The sequence below is a fragment of the Cherax quadricarinatus genome, chromosome 96 (assembly GCF_038502225.1).
Source record: "Cherax quadricarinatus isolate ZL_2023a chromosome 96, ASM3850222v1, whole genome shotgun sequence".
Taxonomy (NCBI): domain Eukaryota; kingdom Metazoa; phylum Arthropoda; class Malacostraca; order Decapoda; family Parastacidae; genus Cherax; species Cherax quadricarinatus.
In genome coordinates, this window is record NC_091387.1 from 2,180,985 (window position 1) to 2,205,175 (window position 24,191).

General features: G+C 38.0%; 1 protein-coding gene across 1 annotated transcript; it reads right to left on the reverse strand.

The window, feature by feature from the left end:
- Positions 1-807: 807 nt before the first annotated feature.
- On the reverse strand, positions 808-23,423 carry Rpn3 (regulatory particle non-ATPase 3). The gene is made up of 10 exons (XM_053795660.2): positions 23,262-23,423; positions 20,886-21,110; positions 19,806-19,922; positions 17,744-17,864; positions 16,113-16,263; positions 13,695-13,895; positions 8,812-8,928; positions 5,517-5,705; positions 2,665-2,847; positions 808-1,068 (listed from the first exon to the last, which is right to left on the reverse strand). The coding sequence occupies exons 1-10, from the start codon at positions 23,356-23,358 to the stop codon at positions 991-993; spliced, it is 1,479 nt and encodes a 492-aa protein (XP_053651635.1). The 5' UTR covers positions 23,359-23,423; the 3' UTR covers positions 808-990.
- Between the last annotated feature and the right edge of the window lie 768 nt (positions 23,424-24,191).

The window sequence follows — 24,191 nt, forward strand, 5'->3', positions numbered from 1 at the left end:
GATAGGTCAGATTCCTTGGATAATCATGTCAGTACAAAACTAATCAAATAATCAACAAACATAACTAACAATATGTACAATTAAATTACACATATATTCCACCACTGACATAAACCATACGCCTCATTTACCCTATAAGTCACATGTTACCAAGTATCCTGACACTTGTAATTTCCTTTTAACTAATGATCAAAACCCCCACACAGCACCATAAACCCATCTCCCATAATGTTTCACCTTCCACTATTGACAGATGTGGTGGTAGGCTGCTTATAGCAAGGCAAAACATGTCACAATCTGTAAACATATAATTTCAGGTCTCATTATTTCTGGCCTATAAAGTCCTCGTAAGCAACCAGGACACAGCCACCATCTTGACACAGTGGGCTGGTGGGTTACTTATCAAAATAATGCTCTCCACTACCCAAAGAAATACCTCTACACATCTCAAACATTGTTAATACATATATCACACTCCTTTACCAACCTTAAGAGACTAGCAAGACAAGAAAATTTATGGGTAACTGCAGGTATAGCACAAAAGTGTGAGCTGCCACACATTTTTCCTCTCTTAGCTGATCAACTTCACCCCACATACTGCTGGGATGTCCACCACAAAATCCTTTCACAAATGCTGAAATAAACTAATTTTAACAATTTAGTTCTTCATAAACTTTAAAAATACTATTTGCTTTAAAAAAAAATTGAAGATCTATTCAGTAATTTGCATTACACAAGACAGTCTTGTCTGCAATGAAAAATATTTAAGATTACAATTTTATGAGGGTATATAAATAAAAAAAATCACCCTTTTATTAACACAAGTTTTAATATATACTTTACATTAAAGACAATGAATATGAAGACAAATTCTGTGATTAACATTTTAAAAAGAAACTAAATTGAAAAACTTTCCTGAACTCGTAAATGTTTCCATGAAATTTTCTATTTGAATTTTCTACCCAAGCACTTGCATAGACACCATTAATTCTATGGAAAACCGTCATCGTCTTCTTCTGCCATTTCTTTTGCCAGTTCTAAATCTTGTTGCTCTCTTTCTCGTCTTTCCTGCAAATATAAAATTAGCTTTAAATTCATTAATAAAAAATTACGAATTTTGTATTAATGTTGGTAGAATTTCCGACATGTTAGGTAAAAGGACACAAGTGCAACTAATGTGACATTTTATTGTTGCAATGTTTCACTCTCCAGGAACTTCATCAAGCAAAACATTGCAACAATAAAATATCACATTAGTTGCACCTGTGTCCTTACCTTACAAATTTTGTATCTTGTTACAATTGGCTTTTATACACATGGCTAAGTAATACAATTTCATCTATTCTAAGTCTCCATCATTCTTGTATGTCTAGTTTCACAGGACTCACTCACACTGTGGATGCATTCCAGGGTATACCTTTGATGAGTTTTGAAAGTCACTACTCTTGGAGCCCAGCCATGGGCCAGGCTCATCTGGTGCTTGCCTGGTCAACCAAACTGTTGCTGCTGGAGGCCCACTGCCCCACATATCCATCACAACCTGGTTGATTTGGCACCTGGTGAAGATACTTGTCCAGTTTCCTCCTGAAGGCTTCTACCCTTGTTCCAGCTATGCTTCTGATATCTTCTGGTAAGATGGTGAATAGTCTGGGCCATGAATGGTGATAGTGTTCCCTTGTTGTCCCCACCACACTCCAATCAAGTCATAACATAATACAGTACAGGTATCTCCAGCATACTTTGCAAACAGTAATAACTGCAGGCATGCGTGAGCGTGTTTGATAGGAGTGAATGGAGACAAATGGTTTTTAATACTTGACGTGCTGTTGGAGTGTGAGCAAAGTAACATTTATGAAGGGATTCAGGGAAACCGGCAGGCCGGACTTGAGTCCTGGAGATGGGAAGTACAGTGCCTGCACTCTGAAGGAGGGGTGTTAATGTTGCAGTTTAAAAACTGTAGTGTAAAGCACCCTTCTGGCAAGACAGTGATGGAGTGAATGATGGTGAAAGTTTTTCTTTTTCGGGCCACCCTGCCTTGGTGGGAATCGGCCGGTGTGATAATAAAATAAAAAAAAATAGGACTGCATGATAATTAATCTGCATACAGACACCTTCATTTAGAAGTATGACCTCAGTTAAAGTCTGGAAAACAGGGAAGTGAACCGAGCACTGACACAGTAAAGTCTGGCTGGTCAATGCAGGGGTTTGAGATTTAAGAGGGGTTAATAATGTCAGTTGTGTGCAAGGAAAGACAAGGGGTACAACCAAGAACTTAAGTTCACTCCACCAAAACTCAAAACAGTTAATTATTTTACTTTCACAATAACCTATTCAAATATTTGTGCACTGAAATCTAGCAAATTTTATTTGAACACTATCATTTTTGTGCAATTTATTCTTACTCACCGTTTTAATCACATACAAATCACTAAACTCCTGTGGTTATTCAGCATAAGGAACAGCGGAGGTTCAGTCCATCTGCTAAATTTAAGTTTGAAACTACTCTCACATGGCAATTTTACCAAACTCTTTCCATATTCCCTTAATATTCTCTTGTAAACATTAAAACCTTAGATATTGGATAGAAGGAAAAAATTATGTTCATGCAAGTCTACACCAGCCTAACACTAGTATTTTGAGCTGCAGATTCCAATAATCCCTCACCTCGGCACTCTCCAGATCCTTGTTATATGACTTGGGCGGATACCGCATAGCCTTCACAGACTGGTTGTGGATGTCCAGACAGAAGGAGATGCGCTGATGGTACACTGACTGTGGCTCGCGTGTACAATATACGTCTACAGTCTCCTTGCTCTGCATGTAGCCATGCTCATGATCAATCACAGCCTGAAATACAACTGCTATTAGTTAATCATAGAATTGATGAGGGAAAAAAGGTGAGTGGTGCATTGAGGTATATGTGGAGTCAAAAAATGTTATCTATGGAGGCAAAGAAGGGAATGTATGAAAGTATAGTAGTACCAACACTATTATATGGGTGTGAAGCTTGGGTGGTAAATGCAGCAGCGAGGAGACGGTTGGAGGCAGTGGAGATGTCCTGTTTAAGGGCAATGTGTGGTGTAAGTATTATGCAGAAAATTCGGAGTGTGGAAATTAGGAGAAGGTGTGGAGTTAATAAAAGTATTAGTCAGAGGGCAGAAGAGGGGTTGTTGAGGTGGTTTGGTCATTTAGAGAGAATGGATCAAAGTAGAATGACATGGAAAGCATATAAATCTATAGGGGAAGGAAGGCGGGGTAGGGGTCGTCCTCGAAAGGGTTGGAGAGAGGGGGTAAAGGAGGTTTTGTGGGCAAGGGGCTTGGACTTCCAGCAAGCGTGTTAGATAGGAGTGAATGGAGACGAATGGTACTTGGGACCTGACGATCTGTTGGAGTGTGAGCAGGGTAATATTTAGTGAAGGGATTCAGGGAAACCGGTTATTTTCATATAGTCGGACTTGAGTCCTGGAAATGGGAAGTACAATGCCTGCACTTTAAAGGAGGGGTTTGGGATATTGGCAGTTTGGAGGGATATGTTGTGTATCTTTATATGTGTATGCTTCTAGACTGTTGTATTCTGAGCACCTCTGCAAAAACAGTGATAATGTGCGAGTGTGGTGAAAGTGTTGAATGATGATGAAAGTATTTTCTTTTTGGGGATTTTCTTTCTTTTTTTGGGTCACCCTGCCTCGGTGGGAGACGGCCGACTTGTTGAAAAAAAAAAAAAAAAAAAAATTAGTATTTCCTAAAACCAGAAATGTATGAAGCACTGTAATGTACGCTGAGGCTATAGATAACTACAGTAATACAGTGGACCCCCGCTTAACGATCACCTCCCAATGCGACCAATTATGTAAGTGTATTTATGTAAGTGCGTTTGTACGTGTATGTTTGGGGGTCTGAAATGGACTAATCTACTTCACAATATTCCTTATGGGAACAAATTCGGTCAGTACTGGCACCTGAACATACTTCTGGAATGAAAAAATATCGTTAACCGGGGGTCCACTGTACAAAAATTTTTTATGGTTAAGTCCCAAATTTGTATTCTTATTTCCAAGCTTCAATTACCTGTAAGTTTTTCCACTGCCTTGGATCAGGTGTGATCAATTCCTTGGCTCAAAAGGCCCTCATCAGCATTAAGGCACTCTCCTTGAGGTATGTGGCTGTTACAATGTACATGCTTATATGTACTACGAGGAAATTTTCTAACATTAGAATTGGGATTTTCTAATGTAATCATCTTCGCTTCCCTCATAATTACCAATGCAGTCACTATAATGCATTGAAATGCCTTTTTTCATTTGTGAAATACCAGGTTTATGGGTGTGAGAGGCTCAGGGGCCAACTATATTTTACATTTTCAGTCCTCTTAAGTGTCTCTTAACAGTGCTACAGATATCACTATTGGACAATCCTCTTGATCTGACATACCAAAATTACTGTGTTAACTTGCCATAGTGCCCAAAAAACTGATCATGGAAAACGAGCCCATTTTTTTTTTTTACCATACGCACTCTCCAAATATAGTTGGCCAGATATAGGTATACAACGTGTGATGTAAGTTGCTTTGCTTAGAATGATTATGTACTCCTCACAGATTGCCTTAATCATAAAGTGACATAGTGTGTACCCTGAATACAAATTGTGTGTTCAACGTTTAGGATGGGATGAATTCTTAAGCTCAGGTTTGTATTACAAATATCTTGTGTGCATTCAACCCATCCTCATGCTATGCACAATATACTTTCATCTTTGAACACTGAAGGGCCTGCTTGCCCAGCCAGATGTGTTGTGGCTGATTAATGTACTTCATTGTGGTGTATATAACCTACTCTAAAATAACCTAAAACAAAATATTTTTCTAACAGAAGGAATGTTCAGAAATTAACTCTCAGAATTGTCGAAAACTAATGATGTAAACTGAGTCTAGGTTGTTGCATTACATGACACAGGTACTACTAGAGCGAGATGTTTATAATTGTGCTAACAAAATATTTCCTAGGTAGTAGGTTGGTAGACAGCAACTGCCCAGGGAGGTACTACCGTCCAGCCAAGTGAGTGTAAAACGAAAGCCTGTAATTGTTTTACATAATGGTAGGATTGCTGGTGTCCTTTTTTCTGTCTCATGAACATGCAAGATTTCAGGTACGTCTTGCTACTTCTACTTTCACTTAGGTCACACTACACATACATGTACAAGCATATATATACACACCCCTCTGGGTTTTCTTCTATTTTCTTTCTAGTTCTTGTTCTTTTTTATTTCCTCTTATCTCCATGGGGAAGTGGAACAGAATTCTTCCTCCGTACGCCATGCGTGTTGTAAGAGGCGACTAAAACGCCGGGAGCAAGGGGCTAGTAACCCCTTCTCCTGTATATATTACTAAATGTAAAAGAAGAAACTTTCGTTTTTCCTTTTGGGGCCACCCCGCCTCGGTGGGCCACCCCGCCTCGGTGGGATACAGCCAGTGTGTTGAAAGAAAGAAAGAACAAAATATTTGCGCCAACTTACTAACCTCAATCACTCCATCCCTGATTGCTTTAGCTACAATGAATTCTGCATCTTCTCGTGACCCCAAGGTTAATTTTGAAGCTACATCAGCCAGAGAGATGCGAGAATATGAGAGAGAGATGGCTCGAAGTCCAGTCTTGATTACGTTGTGGCGTAGGCGAAGAATCAGCATAAATGTATGGTCATGTTGGAACTGGAAAAAATTTAAAAAACTATTCAATAAACCTATTTCATATTTAATAAAGTAATAAAAAACATGAAACAGTGATACCTTTGGTAGCTAATTAGAAAGCAAGAACACAGAAAATTTATATGAATTACTCAATATTAGCTTAATCAAACTAGGTCTAAGCTTTTTTTTTTCTAAATAAAAACTACAGTAGACTGTCATTTAGTATGAGTTTATTTGGCACAATTCAGGTAAAGCACGACTGAAGAATTGTGGCACAATTTTATGTAACACGTTGTAAAATTAATTTAACATAGTTCAGTTTGCGGGAAAGAAAAAAAAATCCCTTTTCCTCAAGCGGCAGCCTTGTTGTAGATCAGCGGGGGAGACGGGGAGACCTGCCACCCCCCGACACCACCCACCATTCCAGCATTTGTATTTCATACGAGTCCAGTTGTCCTTCTCTGGTACAAGCTAGCTGTGTTTGTGAATTGTGTTTTGATATTTTAATTACTATATATTGTATCTGCCAAGCAATTATGACACCCAGTGTCTGGAGTTTTGAGACTCTCTGACCGCGGGTTCAAATCCCGCCCGTGGTATGGTTTATATTAAACAAGAGATAACCTGTGGCTGTAATGAAGTGTTATTTTGTAAACATAATAAGAGATGAGGTGAATCATAGAATTGATGAGGGGAAAAGAGTGAGTGGTGCACTTAGGAGTCTGTGGAGACAAAGAACTTTGTCCTTGGAGGTAAAGAGGGGAATGTATGAGAGTATAGTTTTACCAACGCTCTTATATGGGTGTGAAGCATGGGTGATGAATGTTGCAGCGAGGAGAAGGCTGGAGGCAGTGGAGATGTCATGTCTGAGGGCAATGTGTGGTGTAAATATAATGCAGAGAATTCGTAGTTTGGAAGTTAGGAGGAGGTGCGGGATTACCAAAACTGTTGTCCAGAGGGCTGAGGAAGGGTTGTTGAGGTGGTTCGGACATGTAGAGAGAATGGAGCGAAACAGAATGACTTCAAGAGTGTATCAGTCTGTAGTGGAAGGAAGGCGGGGTAGGGGTCGGCCTAGGAAAGGTTGGAGAGAGGGGTAAAGGAGGTTTTGTGTGCGAGGGGCTTGGACTTCCAGCAGGCATGCGTGAGCGTGTTTGATAGGAGTGAATGGAGACAAATGGTTTTTAATACTTGACGTGCTGTTGGAGTGTGAGCAAAGTAACATTTATGAAGGGGTTCAGGGAAACCGGCAGGCCGGACTTGAGTCCTGGAGATGGGAAGTACAGTGCCTGCACTCTGAAGGAGAGGTGTTAATGTTGCAGTTTAAAAACTGTAGTGTAAAGCACCCTTCTGGCAAGACAGTGATGGAGTGAATGATGGTGAAAGTTTTTCTTTTTCGGGCCACCCTGCCTTGGTGGGAATCGGCCAGTGTGATAATAATAAATAATAAAAAATAAGAGATAAACATAAGTTTGTGTGACTGACTTACTGAATGACTTACTGAATAACTTGACTGACTTACTGAATGACTTACTGAATAACTTGACTGACTGACTGAATAACTTACTGAATAACTTGACTGACTGACTGAATGACTTAAAAGTTAGACACTCCAGGACAACCACTAACTTCAGTACCAGAACCTCTACCATCCACCTCAGCCCAGTACGGCCACAACATAACTCTCCACTCTCTCCACAATCATCCACAAACACCAGCACCCACAATTTAAGGTAAGAAATGCTATTATTTCTGTTACATTTGTAGTCTTAAGCAGTAAAAACAACATAATACATCACAACAATGAACTACAATTAAATATTCACTTTTATTGTTTGTAAAATGTGGAGGCCTAAAAAAAATTGTTTGGCTTTTTTGGTGCTCTCAGGTATGTAACCCTATTTTTCCCACAAGTTCTTCAGTTCATCTAACGCGGTTTTACCTAACACGACATTTTCAGGAACATAACGACCGTGTTAAATGACTTTTGAATTTATACAATATTTTAAACAGATTAATTAGCAAATTAACTTGCACATTCACACTCATATTGAATTTAAATGTGCACTATACATGAAAGAACATGACTGGAGAATACCCAAACCTTAAACATAAAGTGGAAGAATATATAGACGTTTTCTAAGCTAGTCACGATGACAGGACTAAATTTCAATGTTGTAAAAACAAAAGTGGAGAAACCTGGTCACAACATACACAATGCTCAAAAGACACTGACAAGGTGAATTAACATGTACTGTTTGGGAAATGCCTCTACAGCATTGGATACTTAGTTCTCTCTTTCAAGTGTCGGCTTAAAGTACATCTCTTTTCTCGAGCTTATGATCCTGATGATAAAATGATCACTTTGCATCATTATTCTGAAGATGTTTTGTCATTCACTGACATAATCAGAGCAATACAATATCATTTGACTCAATACTTTTGTATTGACTTGGTTTGTACAACATTTTCAGAATAAAGATATACAGTGGACCCCCGGTTTACGATATTATTTCATTCCAGAAGTATGTTCAGGTGCCATTACTGAATGAATTTGTTCCCATAAGGAATATTGTGAATTAGATTAGTCCATTTCAGACCCCCAAACATACACGTACAAACGCACTTACATAATTGGTCGCATTGGGAGCTGATCGTAAAGCAGAGGTCCACTGTACAAGTCTTGCACATGTCTAATTCATTAACTTGCCAGTATTATGTATCATTAATGTTATGATACATACTGTCATTCTTCAATTTTAACTTTAGTATTTCTTATCACTGTCACTTTTGGCAGTATTAAAGGCTGCTTCCTCGCACCTCAGCTTCACTCTGATTGAAGCTATGGAGCTGACTGCTCAGGGGCACACCACCATAAACTTACTTTTTCCTCAAGGCTGAGGGACTGATCACCTCATATCTACATCTACATCACCTCTGTATTTCAACTGTTTTAAGAAGCAAGCAAAACACATCATTAATAAAGTTACCAAACTGTTGCACATGTCTCTTACTCGTGTATCCATTACAATATATTCTAAGTACTGGCTCATGTATCTTGAAGCACAACTTGTCTTGTCTGTATCTCTATCATATACCAGGTTTTTCATCAATTTAATAATTAACTCACCTTACTCTTGTACTCATTAAGTGTGTTGGTAAAGTGCACCAGGTTGCCCAGCCTAACAGTCTGTGTCAGCTGAAGATACGGAGCCAAGGCTTTACGCATGATAGCTTGCCGGAAAATCTAAGAATTAAAATTGTTGTTAGTTATCTCAAAAATTAAATGATCATAAAATACATTGAAGTCAAACTGAACAAAAATAAATTAACTCAAAACTTGTGCTTCTTAATATTTTAGTCTACGTTATCTATTCATAACTAACCAACAGTTGGGAGAGAAAAGTTAAAGAATATTTTGGTCTATCTTAGACCATTATCAAGTAACAACTTGATACTGGTCCAGGACCAACCAAAATGGCATCTAAAGCATCCTCTCCAATTTATGGGTAATAGTGAATTAATCCAGAGATCTTATTGAGTAGACTTCAGGATGTACATGTTTATAGAGGGGCCACAGATATATCAGATCACTTTCTAGTTGTAGCTACACTGAGAGTAAAAGGTAGATGGGATACAAGGAGAATAGAAGCATCAGGGAAGAGAGAGGTGAAGGTTTATAAACTAAAAGAGGAGGCAGTTAGGGTAAGATATAAACAGCTATTGGAGGATAGATGGGCTAATGAGAGCATAGGCAATGGGGTCGAAGAGGTATGGGGTAGGTTTAAAAATGTAGTGTTAGAGTGTTCAGCAGAAGTTTGTGGTTACAGGAAAGTGGGTGCAGGAGGGAAGAGGAGCGATTGGTGGAATGATGATGTAAAGAGAGTAGTAAGGGAGAAAAAGTTAGCATATGAGAAGTTTTTACAAAGTAGAAGTGATGCAAGGAGGGAAGAGTATATGGAGAAAAAGAGAGAGGTTAAGAGAGTGGTGAAGCAATGTAAAAAGAGAGCAAATGAGAGAGTGGGTGAGATGTTATCAACAAATTTTGTTGAAAATAAGAAAGTTTTCGAGTGAGATTAACAAGTTAAGGAAGCCTAGAGAACAAATGGATTTGTCAGTTAAAAATAGGAGAGGAGAGTTATTAAATGGAGAGAGGTATTGGGAAGATGGAGGGAATATTTTGAGGAATTGTTAAATGTTGATGAAGATAGGGAAGCTGTGATTTCGTGTATAGGGCAAGGAGGAATAACATCTTGTAGGAGTGAGGAAGAGCCAGTTGTGAGTGTGGGGGAAGTTCGTGAGGCAGTAGGTAAAATGAAAGGGGGTAAGGCAGCTGGGATTGATGGGATAAAGATAGAAATGTTAAAAGCAGGTGGGGATATAGTTTTGGAGTGGTTGGTGCAATTATTTAATAAATGTATGGAAGAGGGTAAGGTACCTAGGGATTGGCAGAGAGCATGCATAGTTCCTTTGTATAAAGGCAAAGGGGATAAAAGAGAGTGCAAAAATTATAGGGGGATAAGTCTGTTGAGTGTACCTGGTAAAGTGTATGGTAGAGTTATAATTGAAAGAATTAAGAGTAAGACGGAGAATAGGATAGCAGATGAACAAGGAGGCTTTAGGAAAGGTAGGGGGTGTGTGGACCAGGTGTTTACAGTGAAACATATAAGTGAACAGTATTTAGATAAGGCTAAAGAGGTCTTTGTGGCATTTATGGATTTGGAAAAGGCGTATGACAGGGTGGATAGGGGGGCAATGTGGCAGATGTTGCAAGTGTATGGTGTAGGAGGTAGGTTACTGAAAGCAGTGAAGAGTTTTTACGAGGATAGTGAGGCTCAAGTTAGAGTATGTAGGAAAGAGGGAAATTTTTTCCCAGTAAAAGTAGGCCTTAGACAAGGATGTGTGATGTCACCGTGGTTGTTTAATATATTTATAGATGGGGTTGTAAGAGAAGTAAATGCGAGGGTCTTGGCAAGAGGCGTGGAGTTAAAAGATAAAGAATCACACACAAAGTGGGAGTTGTCACAGCTGCTCTTTGCTGATGACACTGTGCTCTTGGGAGATTCTGAAGAGAAGCTGCAGAGATTGGTGGATGAATTTGGTAGGGTGTGCAAAAGAAGAAAATTAAAGGTGAATACAGGAAAGAGTAAGGTTATGAAACATATAAGTGAACAGTATTTAGATAAGGCTAAAGAGGTCTTTGTGGCATTTATGGATTTGGAAAAGGCGTATGACAGGGTGGATAGGGGGCAATGTGGCAGATGTTGCAGGTGTATGGTGTAGGAGGTAGGTTACTGAAAGCAGTGAAGAGTTTTTACGAGGATAGTGAGGCTCAAGTTAGAATATGTAGGAAAGAGGGAAATTATTTCCCAGTAAAAGTAGGCCTTAGACAAGGATGTGTAATGTCACCGTGGTTGTTTAATATATTTATAGATGGGGTTGTAAGAGAAGTAAATGCGAGGGTCTTGGCAAGAGGTGTGGAGTTAAAAGATAAAGAATCACACATAAAGTGGGAGTTGTCACAGCTGCTCTTTGCTGATGACACTGTGCTCTTGGGAGATTCTGAAGAGAAGTTGCAGAGATTGGTGGATGAATTTGGTAGGGTATGCAAAAGAAGAAAATTAAAAGTGAATACAGGAAAGAGTAAAGTTATGAGGATAACAAAAAGACTAGGTGATGAAAGATTGGATATCAGATTGGAGGGAGAGAGTATGGAGGAGGTGAATGTATTCAGATATTTGGGAGTGGACGTGTCAGCGGATGGGTCTATGAAAGATGAGGTGAATCATAGAATTGATGAGGGGAAAAGGGTGAGTGGTGCACTTAGGAGTCTGTGGAGACAAAGAACTTTGTCCTTGGAGGCAAAGAGGGGAATGTATGAGAGTATAGTTTTACCAACGCTTTTATATGGGTGTGAAGCATGGGTGATGAATGTTGCAGCGAGGAGAAGGCTGGAGGCAGTGGAGATGTCATGTCTGAGAGCAATGTGTGGTGTGAATATAATGCAGAGAATTCGTAGTTTGGAAGTTAGGAGGAGGTGCGGGATTACCAAAACTGTTGTCCAGAGGGCTGAGGAAGGGTTGTTGAGGTGGTTCGGACATGTAGAGAGAATGGAGCGAAACAGAATGACTTCAAGAGTGTATCAGTCTGTAGTGGAAGGAAGGCGGGGTAGGGGTCGGCCTAGGAAAGGTTGGAGGGAGGGGGTAAAGGAGGTTTTGTGTGCGAGGGGCTTGGACTTCCAGCATTCATGCGTGAGCGTGTTTGATAGGAGTGAATGGAGACAAATGGTTTTTAATACTTGACGTGCTGTTGGAGTGTGAGCAAAGTAACATTTATGAAGGGGTTCAGGGAAACCGGCAGGTCGGACTTGAGTCCTGGAGATGGGAAGTACAGTGCCTGCACTCTGAAGGAGGGGTGTTAATGTTGCAGTTTAAAAACTGTAGTGTAAAGCACACTTCTGGCAAGACAGTGATGGAGTGAATGATGATGAAAGTTTTTCTTTTTCGGGCCACCCTGCCTTGGTGGGAATCGGCCAGTGTGATAATAAAAAATAAAATAATATTTCATTTAAATACATAAAAGCAAGCATAGCTATTCAATATCAACTTGCGTAAAAAAATTTATAAATTGTTTAAACATAAAATATAAATGCACTAATATATATAAAGATATTTCCAAGGCATCACATATGTGAACACTCAAAAGTAAAATGTAGCTCCTGTAATAATTCCAATAAGAGTTTCTACAGGAGTTAACTTTCTGAAATATGTGGACTGAATTCAAGAATACATAGAGATAGAGGAGAGGAAATTCTAGTTTACTGGTTATATACTTTTTTTTTTTTTTTTTTTTTTACTAATCATGGGAAGCGCTAAACCTGTAGGGATTATACAGTGCCTATGGGAGGATGGAAGGTATTCAGACTCAATTTGGGGAACTGGAACACAAATCAAGTTCCCCAGATCAAGAGCCCCTCACCAGCGTCAAGGAACCTTCTCTGAGGGGATATGGTTATATATTGTACCTTTATATTTTCTGAAAGGTTTACAATTATTGTCATTAATTTATACTGAGTTGGTAGTCAGTAAGACATGTGCAGCACTGAGGGAATCATTATCTCAAATTACCTCTCCATTTCATCTACTATCTCCAAGATTGTAATTCATCGCTATTAGATTGATTAAGTTTGCAGCGAAGGCATAATGATTCATCAATAAAGATATTTAAGCGTTACATGACTTAGTCATAAACTTGTTAGTACTGTTTACCATTTAGGATAATTGTCATCTAGTTTATTACTGTCATTGACAGGGACATGTACATACCCTAACAGTCATCAATAACATTTGTCTCACTTGGAGAACAGAGGCACAGACAGAAAGGATTCATCATTCTTTATCTTACTCTGATGAGGCACAGCCACCTACAGGGAAAGAATATAATGACTTGGAAATGCTAGCCTGTAAAGGTGAAAATGCCTGGGAAACAGCAAAAGCTGATTTAAAGAGGGTCACTTCAATTCCTTGGAGTAAAAGCCCTTCACCAGCATCAAGACACCTTGAAAGTTCCCATAAAGAAAGGATGGAAAGGTACTGATATGCAGTACACCGAATGGTACTTGACAGCTGAACTAACAGTAATACTCTTGATTACCACAATGTCCTTGGCATGTACATCCTAGTGCTCATTATGGAAGCATGCTGGGTAGAAGGTGCCCTGCATAATTTAATGTCCAAAGTAATATCTACCCTGGTAGGTTTTTTTTTTGGCGAGATAAAAAGTTATGCTAGCCTGGCAACTCATAGTGGGTCATCTCAGGATTCCAGAAGGCTGCATCCTAAGCTCCTTCTAGGCTTATATGGTGGACAGTTTTGTGTCCATGGTTCCCTATTTTGTGATCATAGTCTTGGAGGGGAAGGGGGCTGGCATACAATAATATCAAGCACTGTACTGCTGCCTTTATGGCAATCAGATATTACTTCACTAACGACAATTTGCTAAATGACAGCATACCTGTCTTTCAGGAATATCACCCAGTAGTAATTCAACTACAACTGCTAACTTCTGCACAGATTGCCTGAAACCAACAGCTGTCTGTTGTGGAGCCTTGCGTAATGCTTGAATCAGGTGCTTGTGGGCTTCCGAGTACTCCAGTTGTATTCCCTTAATACGTCCCATATAATAATGGTAGCGTGCCACTTCATTGTTGTTGGCCTGTAATAAATCATCGCAGAAGTTTTATTTCAATACAAAAAATAAAAACACCAATTTTACTCACAAATTTAGCCTACTTCAAAAATTTAAACAAATTATATTTATGGCTTATTCTCCCCAGGACTCCTGACCAAGGCAACCGTATCTAAACACACTCAGTCAGCACTGGTCTGGGGTTTTAGGATTCGCTTGCCATGGGTTCAAACCTCACCCATTCCACGATTTGTTTGCAATCGTGTTATGATTTTGTGATTCACGATGGTACCCATTAGATAAAAAGGTTACCTGCTAGTGGTTCTAAGGATTATCTTTCCCATAGTCCAGTATCAGGACTAAGAACTATTAAGAAGAATAAAGGAAAGTAAAGATAAGGGTATATACTGAATGTAAGAAATTTTCAAGATTTACCTGTCATATTACATTCATGATACAGCAGTAAAAGACCAACAATCATTTGACATGACAGTACTTCCTCCATGGAAACTATATACAACTTCAAAAGTACAGAAGACATGACAGAGACCTGGAGGCCAGAATCAGTGAAACTGGTTGGTAAGTTTAAAGAGATGAGGTTAGGAAGTACAATGCAAGCACTGCAAACACAATCACGAATGTGCAATGGTTTCCCTTTCCATTACATTGGCTGTCAACCCACCATCCTCGTTGCTTGTGTGTCTTCTCTGCAAGACTACCACCAGTCAAGCTGGGAGACAGTAACCATCCAGGAAGGTACATACTACCATGAATAAAAGAGAAATCTTAAATGTTTTGCATACTAGTAGATTTAAAGAATAAAAAGGCACAATATTGTGAATGGAATAATACACAAATAACCGGCACACAGAGTAAAGCTTATGATGACCAAATCATCATCCTAACCTTCTCTCTCTCAAGTGCAGGTTGTCAAGTTGTAGGACTGTTGGTCGTTTTTTTCTCATCAGCATGAAACATGACTGGCATACCTTACAAACTTTTATTTACATGAGCGTGTTAGATAGGAGTGAATGGAGACGAATGATACTTGGGACCTGACGATCTGTTGGAGTGTTACGGTTATTTTCATATAGTCGGACTTGAAACTTTAAAGGAGGGGTTTGGGATATTTTATACGTATATGCTTCTAATTTGGGGACACCCTGCCTCGGTGGGTCACCCTCTCCATACACATATGTTCGCATGTGCTTCTCAATACAGTTAGGTTTGGTCTGAAACTGTGTTAAATGACTAAATGGGCTTAGCAATGATATTCCATTCATTTTTTGTAAGTTTTACCACTCCAATGTGATCCTGAATAAACTTACCATATTTCATTCCACAAGGGTCATTACAGCTGCATGTCACCTGTTCACTACTGGTCAAGAATACTTTGATCCCTAAAGAACAGATTAAAGTAAACTCTCAGTGTATATACAATGAGAAATACAAACATCATGGTGTACATATCTGTGGGAGTCAGTGATATCCTGAACCATTAACACAGTATAAGTTCATTATTAAGTCACAGGGAAGTACTAAACCCATAGGGGTTTAACAGCACCTGAGAGACTGGAAGATGAACAGGTTTACTTCAAGGAAAGGTAGTGTAGCTTTAATTTCCTTGGATCAAAGGCTCTTCACTGGCATCAAGAGAAACATGCCTTGAAGAGGTAGTACAAGAGACAATTTTTCTCTCCATCCTCCTCATCACTAGTTCTTGTTTCGGCACACTTGACTAACCCAAACTTTATAATATCTGGCCTTTTCTGCCCCTTCAAGGGGAAGTGCCTTGATGCCTGTGAAGGCTTCTCTATACACAAATAACCCGCACATAAAAGAGAGAAGCTGACGACGATGTTTCGGTCCGACTTGGACCATTTACAAAGCCTTTGTAAATGGTGTGACTTTGTAAATGGTCCAAGTCAGACCAAAACATCGTCGTAAGCTTCTCTCTTTTATGTGCGGGTTATTTGTGTATCGTTCCAGTCACGGTATTGTGCCTTTTTTTGTTATTTAAGGGTTCTCTATTCAAGTAACTGGAGCTTCCCTTCCTTGGTTAGGATCAATCTTAAACACTTTGATACAAAGTATACATTACTTATCAGTGTATACAAGAAACACTTAGGCAGATTTTAAAGTTACTGAAGCAAAAATGGTCTTTCATGCCACCATCCACAGTTATTTCTTCTATATTACCCTACTTTTGTCAGTAATACAAAAATACAAAGATTCCCTACTAACCTGCTGAGGAAATTCAAGCTTAACGATCAGTTTCTGTGCCTGGTCATAGAGAGAATAATGAAGATAGTTACGCAGCAAGCAATTGATAAGAACAGCTTGTCCCTCATGGTCTTTACGAAGTGTTGCTTGACACAACCGCTGGTGCAGAAATCTTAAAAAAAAAAAAAAAAAAAAAAAAAAAAAAAAAAAAAAAAAAAAAAAAAAAAAAAAAGTAATTAATACTTTTTTGTGTAAAGGCACAGAGGTTTTCAATATTATTATCTTATAATACACCATCACTTACCACTGTAAGTGACCCAAAAATAAATGAAATGCATTCACTGTTCTTCTATCAATAACTACAGTGGACCCCCGGTTTACAATATTATTTCATCCCAGAAGTATGTTCAGGTGCCAGTACTGACTGAATTTGTTCCCATAAGGAATATTGTGAATTAGATTAGTCCATTTCAGACCCCCAAACATACACGTACAAACGCACTTACATAAATACACTTACATAATTGGTCGCATTGGGAGCTGATCGTAAACCAGGGGTCCACTGTATTTTGCTGACATGACAGTTCAGATAACTCTCTGGACTGTGACATCCTCACCCCTTCTTCAGAGTGCAGGCACTGCATTTCCCACCTCCACCCCTCCTTCAGAGTCCAGGCACTGCACTTCCCACCTTCACCCCTCCTTCAGAGTGCAGGCACTGCATTTCCTACCTCCACCCCTCCTTCAGAGTGCAGGCACTGTACTTCCCACCTCCACCCCTCCTTCAGTGTACAGGCACTGTACTTTTCACATCCAGGATTCAAGTCTCCCACCGAGGCAGAGAGAAGAGATCAAATTCTGGTACCTGTCTATGCTAGTACAGTAATGTGTCAACATTTCTCATGACTTTTGTCATGGAAAGAAAAAGTTAAATTCCCTGAAAGAGGATCACATCTTGCTCATTCCTTGCACTGAATGACCCCAGACAAGTGGGTTTTTAATGAACATGGTGTTAGGGTGAGAGGTAACTTATGAAGGGATTCAGGGAAACTGGTTAGCCAGACTTGAGTCTTGGAGGTGGGAAGAGCAATGCTAGTACTCTGAAGGGAAGGAATGTTGCTACTGGAGAGTAATCTGAATTGTGAAGTCAGCATACATCTGAAGACAGACTGAATGAATGATGGTGAATGAGTTTTCTTTAGGTCACCTTGCTTTGGTGGGAGATGACCTTGAGGTAATGATTCTGATGCTAATAATAATAATAATAAAGGTCGATGGGTAAATTTGGTAGGGTTTGTAAAAAAAGAGAAAAGTGAATGCAGAAAAGGGTTAAGGTAATGAGAGTAATAAAAACTCTCAGCAATGAAGGCTTGGATATTAAACTGGAAGGAGGGAGCACAAGGGTAATCTTATCTTCAGATAACTTACCTATGTTTCCTTTGCATTCAAAAAATCTTACAATTCAATGCCCAGTAATTTTAAGGTGTAGTTTTACTGTCAGAAATACTTATGTACTTGTAGCTCTGGGCTTTTCCATGCAAGACATAACCAATATTAACCAATCTTTGTAACACAAGTTTCTTCTCAGAAAATAAACCTACATCCTTGTAATGATAATACTAATGCTAATAATACTACTAATAATTATGTACCCTCTAATTTCATCCAGTCTTTTGTTGACTTCGTAGACTTGTGAATGATAGAAGTAACAGCGAGCAGCCAAGAGGTCAAGAGTGCGGCGGTTTACTGAAGTTACTTTTGTCATCAGCAAATCTATAATACATGGGAGAAAATTATCAGTAAAATAAATTTTATGTACTTCCACTCACACGAAAAATATTTTGTGCATTACATATATAAAGGAAAGGCAAAAAAAAATCATAAGAAGTACATCTTATATATAATACTATAATTATTATTCAAAGTTATATATAATTCTATATACAGTAATTCAATACTAAGGATTCAATTAAAAAATTGGTTATGTTAAAATGGCATTAAGACAAACTAAATATTCCATAAAACATCTGTATGGTGGCATTAAAGAAAAAATAACAGATTCCTGTGACTGACTACAAATTCAGCCTCAAAATTTGATGAAATTTTAACATCTAAGATTTATTTTTAATCTTGTCAAACTTAATTTTGCTATCACCTCGCTCATATGTATTCATTTATTAAATATGATTGACATGCTTGAGCACGGAGTATAGATGAATTATCCAGTTGTCAGGTATGAAGTATCCAGCACTATCCAGAGGTTTTGTTCATTCCACTACTTAAACAGATCATGAAAAATAAAAATATTTCAGCATCAGTGAAAATTGAGTGCACCTGTTATCCTGAGGATGCCAGATGATCAATGCTCTATACTGCAGGTACAAACACTAATGTTTACACAAGTGAAATGCCAACAAAAAAACTAATTATGTGAATAAATCAAAATACAGTTGACTGAACAACTCAAACCGCACAAATTTGAGATAAACCGTTAGATGTCCTTTTTCTTTTTCGGTTGTGACAATATTCCAGGATGAATCCAAACATTGTTTCAAGATTGACTTCTAATTTATGGATTAGTTATGAATAATTATTAGTCATAGAGCATTAAACCCTCAGAGCTTATACAAGTGTCTGAAGAATAGAGGGAAGTCAGGTTCACTCCAAAGGGAAGGGTAGCTCTAATTCCTTGGATCAAGAGTCATTCAGTAGCATCATAGCACATCCACTGAAGCAACCTTCAGTTGTGAAGAAATTATATAATATCTAAGGTATACCATGAATGCATCAAGAAAATGCATTTCTCTTTTGAAATAAGTGTGTATATTTTTTTGTAACCGCGACTATTTTCCATCAATGTACGGTGACTCAAAGGAACCACATTCACCGCCACTAGTGTTCATACAATTTTTTGACCACACATACAGCAAACTTTCATATCTGGGCATCTCTGCAAAGACAGTGACTATGTGTGAATGATGGTGAAAGTGTTTCTTTCTTTTTTGGGTAACCGTGCTTTGGTAGGCGTGTTGACAAAAAAAAATAAAAAAAAATACGGTACCTCTCTTCTATCTGCCTTAAGTGCTTTGAATACTAGAGGTTATTAGCACCAGTCTTTGATTCAACTTGATACTATCTGTCAAGAATACCTTAATCTCCAAAGTAAATTCTCGGGTACATGTATATACACAAATAACCCGCAAAGAGAAGAGAGGAGCTTACGACGACATTTTCGGCCCAACTTGGACCATTTACAAATTCACACTAATGAAAAGGAGAGAAGGAGGGGTATATATAGGCACACAGCTTAGTCCTACCATACCTCTCATGCAATAAAAGCAATGTGATTACCTAACCTTGTTTTACCCTCAAACCTATTTCAAAACTCAACTTGTTCCAACTTCATTTCCATGGAAACATTATTTATATCCTTGTTTGATTATCCTCATTTCAGAAGGACACTCACAATTACTGTATTCATATTTGTTCCATCATCTTTCAACCTTCATTATTTCAGTCACTCTCATAACTTCTTCATTTGTAATCTAAGAACACCATTTCTCCTCCTCAACACCTCCTGAACATGTAAAAATAATTACAATTTATCCTCGAAGGGGAAAAAAAAAGTGTGATCCTGAGGCTAAACTTTTCTTAGCTTCAGTAGAACAATACATGTACAGAAAGCCTTGTCATCCTCTTATCACATTTACATACCAGAACATTTAATGGCATCTTCATTGTTATTAACATCAAGGAGTCTGAGAAGTACAAGCAGATGAATGTAAACATCCACCTCCAGCACCAGCTGACCACGCTGGCGTACCACAGGACCTACAATATATATTATTATTTTCGTAAGCAAGTACTAAACCTGTATGAATCATACAGTGCCTGGAGGGCATGCAACAATAATTATTAGAACTTATACACATTTGTCTTGATGTTGTGGCTTAACACTGAAGGGTTTCATTTTTTCCTGATAAAGACACATGCAACAGCATAATGCAATCATTAACTGACTGTTTCATCCACACATTTGGCTTCACTGACCCCAATGTGTGGGTGAAATGTTGTCAATAAAGGATCACATTATACTGCACCTGTGTCTTTATACAGTGTCAGTATTTTCAAGCATTTTTCAACATGCATCAAGTACCGCCTGCAAAGTACAATACAGATATAATTAGAGCAGGTAGGATCTCCAGTCATATTTAGCAGTGTACTGAGAAGAGTAGGGACTGGATGGATGTCTAGGGCAACTACTATAAATTACTGACCACTCAAATACTCCCACAAAATAATTTATAACAGTCAAAATTGTGATTTTTTTCTTATTAGGGCAAATATAACAGTTTGGAATGGGGTGCATCTTTGTGAGGCAAAGATCATAGTGCTACCTGGTTAGTTGAGGGACCACTGGCAGAAGTCATCAGGGTTTAAATTAAGATAAGTGGAGAGATGTATGAGTATGTCTAGAAACAGAAATGGTTGTAAAACTATAAATATCAGAAAAAATGATCAGTAATATACTAAAATGTTAAAAAATTGACAGGCAATGTTGTAAGTTATTAACAAAAACAAAAGTTGTTTAAATAAGTGATGTACAAAAACTTTCAAGATATATTATACAAATAAATAATATACAAAAAATAAAATAAATGAACTATAAAAAAAGGATATATCGGAAAAATAAGTCACAAGTGTGCTTTATTGGTTTCAATATTTTCCCCTATGGATAACACTGATAACTACATACCCATGAGGGGAACAATGACGTAAAATAATATCACATGCCTTGTGGAGGAGAATCCAAGTCCATGGGCTCCTCAATAAACTGCAAGATAGTTTCACGTTCCTGTTTGCTTTCTGGACGACCATAATAAACAGCAACCAGGCGTCGCAGAACATTAGGTGTCAATTTTCTTCTTGTGGCAGGTAATGCACGAAGAACACGCAGGACAAAACGAGGTTCTTTGCTGACAATACTGCGCTCCACTAAACGGATCTGCTCTTTCAGGTCTGAAAACATACAAAACACTTAAGGGCTAGCACAGTGAGGACAGCTTTGCACAATTCTGAATACAATTCTTACACAACAACATATATTTAACATACCTAAGATAACCTTTCCCCAAAAAAGTCAAATCAAGTGACTTATTTCCATTTGAGTCATTGTGATGCCTTAAATTTGGCAGTAAGTTTATTTAGGTACAGGTACACAAATAGTTACACAAATTATCATACATAGTAACACGTTTAGATTACCTACGATAACCCCAAAAGTCAGTATTTTAATAAAATCAGAACATATGGTACCTGCGTGTACATAAAATACATGAAAAAGAATTACATAGTTCCCTGTATCTGTGGGGGACACGTTCCAAGGAACTGACCTGGATACTGAAACCCTGGATAGTAATAAACCTTATATATGTCCTATATGAATCTATTATAAAGTTTAAAATGATAAATTATGCACAATAAATGGAGAATTATCACTTTTTCACTGATGGGAAGCATTTCATGGCTTCTCTTAGGCTTTGAAGAGCTGCCGGCTTCTCTACTTTTGAACTCTGGGGTCATTACGTATTATGCAAAATTAATAAGTATTTTGGGGCCACAATATTATTATTATTATTATTATTATTAATCATGGGGGAGCGCTAAACCCGTAAGATTATACAGCACATGTAGGAGCAGGATGGAAGGTATTCAGGCTCAATTCAGGGAACTGGAGCACAGATCCAATTCCCTAGATCAAGAGCCCCTCGCCAGCATCAAGGAACCTCCCTTGACGGGTTGGGCCACAGTAAACCATGGATAACAAACTGTGGATACCAACTCAATGGATATGGGGGTTCTACTATACAGTGGAACCTGGGTTTTTGTACACCCTAGTTTGTATGTAAAACTAGTTATTCTCTATAAAATGTATTTTTTATTAACATTTTATAGAGAATAACTATAGTTTTATACAAACTAGGGCATACAAAAACCCAGGTTCCACTCTACGTATATGGAAATATGGCGTATGTTGTCAGTGGCCCTGAAACCCCAACAGAAGAAGAAGTATATGGAAATAAGTTATGAATTTTTTTGAGTTATCCTTATGTTTCCATGTATAATAATGTAACTATTTATGTATACCAGTACAGTGGTACCTCGAGTTTTGAACAGCTCCCAACTCGAACAATTATTTAAGTGTATTTTTGTAAGTGCTTTCGTAAGTGTATTTTTTAGGGGTCTGAAATGGACTAATCTAATTCCCATTATACCTTATGGGAACAAATTCGTTCGGCATCGGCACTCGAACAGCCGTCTGGAACGAGTTAAGTTCGTAACTCAAGGCGCCACTGTACCTAAAAAATAAAGATTATTATAATTATTATAATCAAATAAAGCGCTAAACCAACAAGGGTCATGCAGACTAAAATAAAGAAAAAATTAGCTGAAACAACAGTTATGTCAATATTAACTAAACAAGATTTTCACCTGAATGAAGAATCAGCCGTTATAACGGAAAGAAATATTTTAAAATACCGACATAATGGACATAAACGATGTATAATTCTTCTCTTATTAAACTCTCGCTAAATTGTACGAATAATGAATCTTATTGGTCAATTATTATAATTGTGGAGCTCCAAACCTGTAGGATTATACAGCACCTGTGGGGGGTGGGGGGGTATTCAGGTTTAATTCAGGAAACTGGAGCAGAGATCCAATTCCTCAGATCAAGAGCCCCTCACCAGCGGGACCTTATTGCCAATACCTTGTTTAATATTTGACGATAAAATAATTACACTATTATTAGCATATTATGTAATAAATAATAAGCGCTAAACCCGTAAGGGTCGTACAGCGCTGCTATATAAATAAAATTAACATACTATTACTACTAATAATAAATTGTGAAAAATGTGGTTATAATACAAAAAATTCCTTGGAACAAGAGCCCTTCACCCTTGTACAAAACAAGAAAGCGTTAAAACCGTCGGGGTCTGAGGTTAAAAAAAAAAAGAAAATCCCCCTAAAATTACCCTCTGGTTTGATCCAAGGAGCTAAAAGGTGGATGTAGGATTGCTCCAATTCCTTGGATCAAGAGCCCTTCACCCTTGTAGAAAGCAACGTGAAAGCTTTAAAACCGTACGATAACCCTCCTTTTTTTACCTTCTAAGGTCAATGTGTCTGGATCTTTCTTCTCTCCTTCATTATCTTTGTCCTTGTCCTTGTCCGTGTTAGACACTTCCATAGCCTCCACGGTCATGGTAAAATAATAAATAACTCAGATCAACTCAACAACTTCCAGTGACAACAACAACTTCACAAAACCTCGACTTAATACCAACATTTTACTCTTGTTTCACTTTCTTACTCTAATTTACTCTATTTTATGTTACTTTTATGTATTAATATATATATATCTTTAATTATGTATGATTATCATCCACTATTATATTAAAAAAAAATTTTAAATACCCTATTTTCAAAATTTCTAAGCAGCTATTTATGACAAAAATGGCAATTTTTATTATAATTTACCAATTTTTGTATTACCAGTAGTTATTATAATAATAATTTGCAAGAATAACTATAATATTAAGTATATTATGAACATATTTAAGAAACATGAAGTCAATGGTTTAACTTATTTTTATTAATATATTTTTTAAGTAAAGTAAGTTAAATATGTAAGTAAGTAAAGTAAGTATGTAAGTAAGTTTATTCAATAAGTTCCTTGATGCTACTGAAGGGCTTTTGATCTGAGGGACTGGAGCTACCCGTCTCTTTCCTCGGATCAAGGCACTCAAGGGAAGTCCCTGAGTGCCGGTGAGGGGCTCTTGATCCACTGATATGGAGCTCTCCTACCCTTCCAAGGGTCACATATCATTGTTTTCCATCCATACCAGATGCTCTATGACCCTTACAGGTTTAGCACTACTCCATAATAATGTCACTTTGATTCTAGGTAATTTACACACAATAACATCTACAACAATTGTGATCCTCCAAAAATGGCATAATTCTACTCAGAATTAGACAATATTGTCGGTAATTCTACCAACATTATAACAATGCTACTCAACAATGGTTAGTCTA